General features: G+C 39.4%; 1 protein-coding gene across 1 annotated transcript in view; it reads left to right on the forward strand.

The window, feature by feature from the left end:
• Window positions 1–7,495: 7,495 nt before the first annotated feature.
• MRPS14 (mitochondrial ribosomal protein S14) overlaps window positions 7,496–11,299 on the forward strand; it is a 10,312-nt gene continuing 6,508 nt past the window's right edge. Inside the window, exon 1 of the mRNA XM_007947090.2 lies at window positions 7,496–7,540. Within this exon, the coding sequence (XP_007945281.1) occupies window positions 7,496–7,540 (45 nt within the window). The remainder of the gene's footprint in view (window positions 7,541–11,299) is intronic.

The following is an 11,299-nucleotide window of genomic DNA, read 5'->3' on the forward strand; positions in this document are numbered from 1 at the left end:
CGGTGGCAATGAACAATAACAAACAACTCTATACCAGGCACTCCTCTAGGAACTTGTATTTTAAGTTGAAAATAACTTCCTTAAGGTACTTTCAAATAAGTTGTATGTGAATATAGCAGTCCTTCCCTCCTTCAGCTTGAATTCCCCCAAGGAAAAAAACCTAGTAAACATGTATATACATCTGATAGCTCTTTAGAAATTAGGAAGGTCCAAGTCTTGTGCATACAAACTATAAGTCACTCCTGGCCAGACTTCATCACCTGTACTTTGGTCATGTTGTCAGAAAGGACCATTCCCTGGAGAAGGATATTATGCTTGGTAAAGAAGAGGGTCAGTGAAAAAGAAGACAACTGGCAAGATGGATTGACATAGTGTCTGCAAAAATGGCACAGGACTAGGTATTTTGTACTGTTGTACACAGGGTCACGGTGAGTCAGAGCTGACTCAAAAGCACCTAACAACAACCTATGAGGATAATTAGGTAAAGAGGAACTGGATATTGAGACTAGAAAAAGGAGGTAAAGCAGATGGCACAAGGAGAAGTGCTGCACCAAAGTCTTAATATCGTTAAAGTAAATTAGTATACTGGGTTGAATAAGTTTCCCCCAAATCCATGTCTATCCAGAACCTCAGAATGTGTCCTTATTTGGAAATTGGGTCTTTGTAGATGTAACAAAGGTAGAGATGAGATTCTACTGGCTTAGATTGTGCCCTAAATCCAATGAGAGTGTCCCTGTAAGAGAGACATACCAGGAAGACAGGCATGTGAAGACAGAGGCAGAAACTGGAATTATGCTGCCACAAGCCAAGAACCACCAGGAGCCACCAAAAGCTGGAAGAGACAAGGAAAGATTGTGTCATAGAGCCTTTGGACGGTGTGGCCTGATGTAAGCCTAAAGTACTGTTCCATTGCCCATAGAACTCAGCTGGCAGAAGCCTACTTGGAACTTGACAGAGAAGCAGTCTGGGAGCAAGAGATGGGGCTGAGAGGATGTGTACCAGTCCCCAGTTATAGTATGAAAAAAAAAAAAAAAAAGGAGTCAAAAGTGACTGAGATTTCCATCTGGGACAATTGGATGAACAGTGATGACATCAACCAAGACATAGGGCTTTGGAGGGACCCTTGATTTTATACTTCTGGCATCCAGAATGGTAAGAGACTAAATTTCTATTGTTTTTAGCCACCTAGTTTGTGGTTAAGGCATTGGGCTGCTAACCAAGAGGCTGGCAATTCGAACCTACCAGCTGCTTCACGGGAGAAAGATGAGGCAGTATGTTTCTGTAAAGATTTGCAGCCTTGGATAAGGCAGTTCCACTCTTGTCCTCTAGGGTTGCTTTGTGTAAGAATCGACTTGATGGCCACGGGTTTGGTTTTTCGGTTTAGTTTGTGGTAATTTGTCATGGCAACTCTAGGAAACTACTATAATGAGGTCCTTAGAACTAGGACTTAGTATGAGAGGAAGGAGGAGGCTGCTAAGATTTAAAGGATGGGTTGGTAGCATGTGTTTCTGCAAGGCAATGACCGAGCTGCATCTCATTGGTTAAATAGGATTACCATAAACTATGCTTATCTCAAGCACCAATTTAGCTGATATCTCTGAATCATGACAGAGTTATAAGGTAATGCAACCCTGAGCCAAGATATCCAGCCTGAAAAATGGCGTGGGTTGGATGTCAGGCCCACTGGCTCCTTGGCCAGCCTCTCTCTATAGCACCAACCTACATAACCAGGCCTGGGCAGAACTGGGGAGGAGAGAAATGAACAACTCCAAATCCTCAACTCAGGAAAACACTGAATATGTGGATGGAAAATGCAACTCAGAAAAGAAAAACCTCTGTGTATGCATATGATCTGCAACAAATCAAAACAAATATGCAAACATCTCCTTGAAACTTCAGGAAAGAAAATTTAATGTTGTTTTTTTTTTTTAAGTCAGGGATGGTAAATGGAAATTGAGTTCCATATCTGCTATTAATTTAAAATGTGTACAATGTCAATCTCATTGACTTTATTTAGATGTCTTTATGATTAATGAAAAGATAAAAAGGCTTTTCATACATTTACCCCCACTCAGAGCCCTAATTTTCATCAAGATTTCAAGTTCTCCAAATGTAAATTTCCCTACCTCCTTACAAAAGTCTCAGCTAGTCTGGCATGGTGAAAAAGTATTTTCAGATCCCCCAACTTGGGCAGATAGCTGAACCCTCTCAGATAGAATTGGGGTGACATGTGACATATTCTGTGCACTAGTAATTTGTAGCACCTCCCCTGACCCACCCATCTGTTGCTTGCTCTTCATTCCCTGGTTGTGCAGAAACTACTCTGCATACTTGCTATTCATTCTGGCTGGAATGTTCTTCCCCCAAATACATCCCAATCTCATCACATGGGTTTCTATTCAAATGCCATCTCATCAGAAAGTCCTTCTCTGGCCACCTTATATAACAGCCCCTTCCACCACAATCCTCTATCCTTTTACTTTGCTTCACTGTTCATAGAATGCATCTGTTGGACATATTATAGATTTACTGGTATACTTGTTCATTGGGTCTTCCCCATACCCCATTAGAAGGTAAGCTCCATGAGGGCAGAGACTTTGTTTTGTACATGGATATATTCCCAGTTTGTAGTACAGTGCTTGTTACACAGTAGGACTTGCCAATAAATATTGAACGAATGGATGTTCATGAGCTCCAGATTTGAACAAGTGGAGTTTGAGATGCTTCCAGTCTCTAGATGAAAATGTCTATTGGAAATGCAAGTGTGTTGGGAAAATGGGTAAATAGGTGGCTGAGACCATCTGAGTGCTCATGATCAGGGTCAACTTAATGGGCAAGTGACCTGAGTGAAGTCAAACATGACCATGTGCTCATAAAAGCCTCCATGCTTGGTTCTGTTTAGTGCTAATCTTGAAATTCACTTTATAAATGAAGTCTGAATGGACAATGGAACATGCATGTAAGAAGAGATATTTGTAATATGTGTGTCTGATGTCCCTTGCTGCTCCCTTCATATGCAGCATTCATTATGCCCATGAACACAGAACTCTGTTGGGCCTACAATGTACGGGGGCTCAGCAAGACTCGAAGTTGAGTACGAGGTAAGTATGTTATGTCTTTGAGAGTATAAGCTGGGGCACTGACAGCTTTGAGAAGCCACCACAACTTGTGTGCAACAGAGAAAGAAGGAAATAACACTCTAAGGGAAAAACAGTTCCTTATTCTTTCAGTCCTTCCTTCTTCATCTGTAAGCCAAAGGTAGAGGGGTTGGGAGTATGTACATACATCAAGTGAAAAAAAACTACTGAGCTACTTTCATGCAGCATTTCCTGTTCTGCAAAAAACTAAATACATATGAATATACACTCTATGAAATAAAAATTGTATAATTTATGTAGTTGCATATATAAATTAAATGCTCTTATATTTGCATTTAGAACTGGCATTGCTCTATACAAAGATGAATGATAAAATTCATGCTAATGATTTTAAATTCTTCTTTACTTAGAATGAAATCAAATTGAAAGACTAGGGAAGAAATAAAAAAGCTTTATAGTATCTTTAATGGCACTTTCTTCTTGCTTTTTGAGGAAAGGACTCTACATTTTTATTTTGCACTGGGATCTACAAATCACCTGGCCCATCCTGCCTGTGACTGCTACAAAGGAAGCCAATTCAAGTCAAACACATGTCCAACCTGAGAGGTAAAGTGTCATCATTTGAACTGGAGGACAGCTGAGTGTGTGTGTGTGTGTGTGTAGTATGTGTGTGTCTGCGTTGTTTGCATCTGGCCATCTCTGTGGGCCTGGGGAGAGGCTGGCTGGGATTGGAGTTCAGATGTGTATTACTGCCACCTTGTGTTCAATATGGTACACAGCACATAGCTCCTGGAAGGTGACTAAGGCATTGGGTCATGGCTGCTGCTGCTTTCAGAAGTCCTAAGACTCCTCACTCATACTCCATGGCCAAACTGGCAAAGCAATAGGATTACTGTTCTACTATTGGTGTTTAGTGAAGGTAGATGTGTAAGGAGAACAAAGATTTCACCTATTATTCGTTTTAGAGCCAGGGCTGAAAAGGTGCGTGTGTGTCTGTGCCTGCCTCTTTCCCCTAAGTGTTCTTTTCCTTCACTCTCACCTTCCATTTCTCTGTAGTTCCATTACAGCTGTTCAACACACAAACTACCCAAATCCCAAGAAGTCTGGTTCTTTTGAGTCAAACGATATCCAGCTCTTCTGTGGAAGGACTGGACATCATGGCCCCACCAGGAGAACAGGGGCTGCTGGCGAATCAGCATGGCCCAGACAAATCCTCTTGAGATAACTGAATATTCTTTCTGTGTGACTCCTATGGCTGTACCAAGTTAGCCCTGTTATTTACCCTCTACAAAATAACAAAAAAGAAAAATAATTAATGAATCCTCCTAAAAACAGAGAGGTTAAGGAAATGATCGATTCTTACTAGGTATAGATTAGAGGCCAAAGAGACAAAAACTTACTTGATGGTAGACACAGACAAGCCAGAGAAATAAAGACAAAAGGGAGAGCGGATGACTTGATACTAAATATGAATGAAGCAAGCATCCCTAAACTCTTCATTTCTTGCTGCTTTGTCTGGGGTTGTGACCATACTCATCCCTAAGGACAAGCACAGGACATTGATAGGGACCAGGCCATGACACCTTTCTTCATACCCTTTGAAAAACACATTTTTCAAATATTTTGGGTAGAATACTACAGATGTAAGAAACATAAAGAGAAGTTTATTATTTTAAATCAGCGTCAATATTTTTGTGATTCTAAAGTAACACATGTTCATTACAGGGAAAATGAAAAATCTAAAGAACAAAAATAACTGGTAATCTAGTCACTCACTTATCTTAGCATTTGGGTGTATTTTCTCCTACTCTTTTTTCTGTCTATCTATCATCTATCTCTATACCTGTATATATGTATATACATTTAAATTTGAAAATCATTAGTATTTCTTAATTTAGAATTATAACATATTATTTCTTAATTCACTTAACTCTCCCCCTAATGTTGGACTTATAAAATATTTCTTATTTTTTCGTTACAAATAATACTATGATAACTCACTCACTCACTGCCATCGAGTTGGTTCCAACTCATAGATACCCCCATTGGATTCCAGAGCTGTAAATCTTTATGGAAGTAGATTGCCCCATCTTCCTTCCATAGAGCAGCTGGTGGATTTGAACTACTGACCTTCTGGTTAGCAGCCAAATGCCTTATCCACTGCACCTACCACCAGAGCTCCTTTAATCCTATGATGTGTCCTTTTATATAAATTTGAGAGTTTTTCAGTATTTCCTTGGAATACATTCCTAAAATTGACATAACTGTGTCAATAAGTATAAACTTTGAAATGAATCTTGACAAATTGCTATACAGATAACTTATTTCAATTTATATTTCTATCAGGATATGAAATTACCCATTTCCCCACACCCATGACAACACTGCATTTTTTTTAACCTTTGTTATTTTCTAGTTTAAATTGATTTCATCATTTCATTTGCATTCTCTTGAAAACTAGTGATGCTGAATACATTTACTGCTATTAGACATTCTAAGAATAGTCTACTAGGATTTAAGTGATTTTTTTAAAATACTCATCTATATTTTCTTGTTTCTTTTTTAAAATCTTCATTAGCATTTAACTCTTTAATATATCTGAAATTTATCATGATATATGGAAAGAGGTGAAGATATCATTTAAAAATATTTTCTTCCCCAAATCTTTAGTACTACCTGTCCGATGATTTTTATATAACTGAATTCTAATTATACCAGGTTCCTTTCTGGCCTATCTGTTCTAGTTCTTTTATCTATCCGTTGATATTGGTACCAGTACCACACTAATTTAGTCATTATGGCTTTACTATTTATGGTATTATAATATCTGGGTACATCGAGAGTTACCCATTCTTCTTCTCAAAAATGTCATAGCTTTCTACTGCATCTCACTCCACTTATTCTCTCATTTATACTTAAGAAACTCTTACTGGGAGTATTGACTGAAATTGTACAAAATCCGTACATTAATTTAGGAAGAGTTGACATATTTTATAATTATAATCTAGGATCAAGGCATCACCATCTTTCACGCCCCCTCCTGCCTTTTAATTTCATTTAATGCATTAATTTATTAATGCGTTCTGTAAACATCTCATTGAGTGTCCTAAATGTGCCATGTGCTGGAGACACAAACATAAATGAGTCTCACAAAGCACTCAAAATCGAAAGTGTAGGGTGAACTCACAAAGTAGTCTTGACTCACAGTCAAGATAAGTGTAGGGACTATGAGAGTACAGAGAAGAAAGAGGATCTTACCTGAAGATTCTTGAGCGGGGCCTTGAGTTCCTTATGCTGGAGAAAGGAAAACGGGGGTGTGGGGGGGTGTGGGGGTGGATATGGAAGCAACATGTGCAGAGTTATGGCAGTGAAAACCAGGATAGCAAATTAAGGTAAAAATGCAGTTCCAAATTAGGAAAACTTAAGGGACAGATAGGCAGGGAGGACACTAGAAAGGTCAGCTCACGAGGTCAGTCATAAGGAACTCTATCAATCAGCTATCGAATGTGATTGTTCTTTCCTCCACTTGGTAGTGGAGAGTCACTGAAGGTTTAAGGAGGGAGGAAAAAGACGAAGTGGTTAGATTTTTAAAAGTTCATTAACAGCTGAGTAGAAGAGGATGGTGGAGAAAAGCAAAACTGTAGTTGGAGAGTCATTTAGAAACTAACGTTGCAACTGAGGCAAAAACCGATGCATATCTAAAGTAAAATGGCCACTTTCCAATCAGCTGCATCTGGATTCAAAACCCAATTTATCTTTTTATTACCTGTATGGTGTTGTTTCTGAATCTTCGTGTGTCTCAATTTCTTTACTTATAAAATGGAAATAATTTTAAGGACCTTGCAAGGAGAAGTTTACAAGAGCTTCAGGAGAGATGAGAAAGAGGAGTTAGCACCAATTCCTAGATTTCTGACCAGAAGTGCCTTAAACTGAGTGGAGGATATAGCAGAAGGAGCAGGTTGAGAGAGACCGCGAGGAACGAAGAGGAAGAGAAGTTGGAGATGATGAACTGAGGAGTAACGGAGAGAGACCGTAAGAGAGGGAGGCGGGTAGGGACGCAGGTAGTTTAAGAGGGTGTCTAAAACGAACGTAGAAAAAGGAAAAAGCGGTAAACTCAACTTGACCCTCAAACTTATTCTCGACTTTTAAGTTCCGTTAAATACTTTACAACAACAACATTACAAATACCGCGAGAACTCAAATCCCACACTTAACAGCTCTTCTCTATAGAATTAAAGACCTGTCCCCGAAAGTCGGAGTGTGGAGCCGGAAGCCCGTAGAAAGCGCCCAGTCCCTCACCCCGCTAGGCCCTTGAAACGCAGGCTCCGCCCCTCAAGTGCGTCTGTTTTCGACGGTGTCTATAAAGTTGCAGCATTTTGAAATTTACGGCGGACAAGATGGCGGCCTCCATGCTGGGCTCGCTGCTACGCACCGTCTGGCAGGTTAGGTCCGCGCCTCTATCCACACCCCTGCCTCCCACCCTTGAATTTCACGAGGAATCTTCCCTCCCCAACTTTCTCCCCCCTCCGGCTTGGTTCTGGGGAGGTCTGTGTTGCACATACAAATTTGGTATTAGTAAGCATGTAACTAACTGGCATTGAAAGCTACAAAACTGGCCACAGTTTACAAAGGAATGAATGAAGGGAAAGGGAAAGAAAGAAAGAAAAAAAAAAAGGCGGGGGTGGGAGTGCAAAGAATGAGGCCCTAGGGACTCCGAGGTTAAAAAGTGGGAGATGAGACCGACCGAGCAAAGGAGACTGAAAAGGAGCTGTCAGCGAGGGAGGAGGAAAACAGCGTGGTGGCCTGGAAGTACATGAAGACAGACTTTCAAGGAGCAGAGAGTGATCAACTCACTGCTTAAATTTGACAGGCCATTTAAAAGGAGGGCTGAGAATTCGCTTTGGATTTAACAATGTGAGGTTGTTGGGCATTTTTAGAGAGGTGGGGAGAGAATTGGAGACTGCGTGTATAGACAGTTTTGGAAGGAGTTTTGCTAAGAGAGCAGAAAAGTGGCTCTGGTAGCAGGAGGGGGAAGTGGGTTAAGTGTGTATGTTTTTAAGAATGGCAGAAGTAACAGCGTTTTTGTATATTAAAGGGAATGATCTTAGAGTGGGAAAAATTGGTGCAGGAGAGCAAAGAATTACTGGAGCTGTACCTTGTGTAGGCAAGAGGTGGTAGGGTTGTGTACATGAAGCTGAGTATTAGGAAGATGGATTATAGCTTCACTTTAGTATCAACAGCAATGCTAATAGAAATAGAATGCAAGCCACATATATAGTTTGAAATTTTCTAGTAAGTTGCATTAAAACATGGAAAGAAACAAGTGAAATTAATTTTCATTATTTAACCCAGTATATTCAAAATATTATTTTAACATATGTAATCAGTGTGAAAATGACTGGAATATTTTATATGTCTTAGAGACAGTTTCTGGTAGCGTTGTGCCTAAGGCACTTGACTGCTAACCAGAAGGCTGGCAGTTCAAACCCACCAGCCACTCCTCAGAAGGAAGAGGGGGCAATCTACTTCTGTAGTGATACTGCCTCGGAAACCCAAGGAGGGGTCGCTATGAGATGGGTCTGACTGGAAGGCACATAACAACAACAGAGACAGTGGAGGGAGCTCTGGTGGTGTAGTGCCTAAGGCAATGACTGCTAACCAGAAGGTTGACGGTTCAAACCCACCAGCCACTCCTCAGAAGGAATATTGGGCAATCCACTTCCATAGAGATATCGCCTCAGAAACCCAAGAAGAGGACTTGAGGGCACATAACAACAACAGAGACAGTGGAAAGATGGTAAGATCAGTGGACAGAAAGTCCTAGAGAGACCAAATACTGTTGTTATTGGTAGTTTAGAAGTAGCAGCCTTCTAAAAGATAAGAAGTGATAAAGAATGAGATACACAAAAGTAAGAAAATAGAGGGGTTAAAGTTACTAGTTATAAAAGAGCTGGAATTAGATAGCTAAAAAAGAGCAGGGGACAAAAATCTTTGGAGGAAACAACTTCAAGCAATGGAGGGAAAAGGGTATAATTTCATGTATATTGAAATCAAGAATTAAGATAGGAAGAATATTGGAGAATGTGAGCTAGTATCTAAATCATTGAGAAATGAAGGGGAGTGGTAGGGGCTATAGAAGATGATTGCAACAATGAGGGGGACTGGGAGGTATAGTCCAATGGCATGATAGCCAAAGGTGGGGGCTTTCAGGAAGTAGGAGGGAGAATGGTCTGGAAGCTGCAATGAAGAGCAAGAAAGATACTTCCCCCACCTCAAGGCCTAGTCATGGGAGGAAAAAGAGCTATAGAAGAAGTTGTAGGGGCAGGGGTGGTGGTGGTAGTAGAGGAATTCAAGATTCAGCTAGAGCAAAAAGGTATTAGAAGAAGTTGAGGATATAGTAGATTTTAATGATGGTTGACCAGTGAAAGAGTTTTAGGAGGTGAAAAGATGGGGAGATGGGGACACGATAGGATGTGTGCAAAGCAGAACAGAATACAATCTTAATATCTAAAGGACTGCTATACATTGATAAGAAAACACTAACACTGCAGTAGTAAAATGGGCAAAGGACATAAAACATTCACAGAAGACGTAATAGCTAATACATGGCTAATTTTTAATATTATACAGAAAAGAATGAAAGATTCTATTTTAAAATATAAATAGAAACCTTTTACGGGACAGTAGAAGCAAGCTGATTAGGAATAGTTTGAAAAGAGAATTCAAGGAAAAATGTTTAATGTTATTTTTAAAGTTTCCTTAACTTTCAATTTCATAGGCAAAAGTAAACCTTGCATCATTGCCCCTCAGCATGAATTGTTTCTTTTGGCCAGAATCATTTTCTCATGGTCATATGAATGTATCTGGGGCATTTCCATGTTTGTTTTAAACAAAGTTCACCTTCTCTCTCCTGCCCTACTCCCCAACTGTATCAAAATTCTATCAGTCCTTCAAAGCCTTGCTTACGCCCCCCTTTTTATGGACTTATTTCCAGCCATATAGGGCTTTCCCTACAGTGACTGCTCCCCTCAACCCCCAAGTTGTATTAATTCAGCTCAGTGCTGTGTCAAAGCTATATTAAAATTCTCCCTTATTTCCAAAAGATGATTATAAAATCATTCTGTTTCCCCATGGGACTTTTGCTCAGTAATAAGAACATGGAAGGCATTCAGTAAATCTTTTCTTAATAGATTTTTTTTTAATGTTGGCTTTTCAGTATAGTATTCTCATTTTCAGTTTTATTTTCTGCTGTACATATATTTCTTCTATAAACAACTGTTACAGGAAGCCATGATTCTTTTGTGTTGCTGCAGTTTACTTAACATGTAGTGTTTGTTCTGGTTGAGAGAGAAGAAAGTTTCTAGTGGTCTGTACTCCCTATGCCTGAACTGTCAAAACTGTAAACTGTGATCACTCAGATAAAATGTGTGATAACAAAGGACCTGCTATCTTATTACTAAACAACTAGGGCGAGGAAATATTAGGTAAATGATAATTTCAAGTACCCTTTGACCCAGCAATTTGGCTTCCAAGAATTTACCCTGTACATATATATACGATGTGTATATGAAGCTATTCATTGCAGCCTTGTTTGTAGTGGTAAACTGTGAGATATGGCCTACTTGGCCACCAATAAGTAACAGGTTAAATGAATTAAGATGCTTCCATACAGTGGAATGCTTCCATGCAGCCTTTAAAAATGATGAAGGCCTTTACATACAAATAAAGGAAGATCTCTGAGAAATATGGTTAAGTGAGAAGGGACGTATGCATGTATAGACAAAAATCTCTGCAAGGTTACACAAGAAATTAATAATAGTGGTAATAAGGTAGGAGAGAGTTTTTACTGTAAGGTTTTTTCATACTGTTTTTATTTTGAACCATGTGATTATTAGCCTTAGACAAGGAGACTCACATAAAAAAAAATATGTGAAAATTTTTTACCTTCCAACACATTCTGTATTGGTACTATATTAATTATTACCATTTTGGCTTAATGTACATCCATTAAAGTTATTTTTTCAGAATTAAGTTTATTATTTTAAATTATTATTAAAGTGATCCAAAACAACTTAAAAAATTGTTGTTGTTGTTAAGTGCCGTCGAGTCGTTTCCAACTCATAGCGACCCCATGCACAGCAGAATGAAACACTGCCCGATCCTGCGCCAGCCCCACAATCCCTGCTATACTTGAGCCCATC

This window comes from Orycteropus afer, unplaced genomic scaffold (assembly GCF_000298275.1).
Source record: "Orycteropus afer afer isolate SDZICR_OR568_19922 unplaced genomic scaffold, OryAfe1.0 scaffold00175, whole genome shotgun sequence".
In the NCBI taxonomy this organism is placed as follows: Eukaryota; Metazoa; Chordata; class Mammalia; order Tubulidentata; family Orycteropodidae; genus Orycteropus; species Orycteropus afer.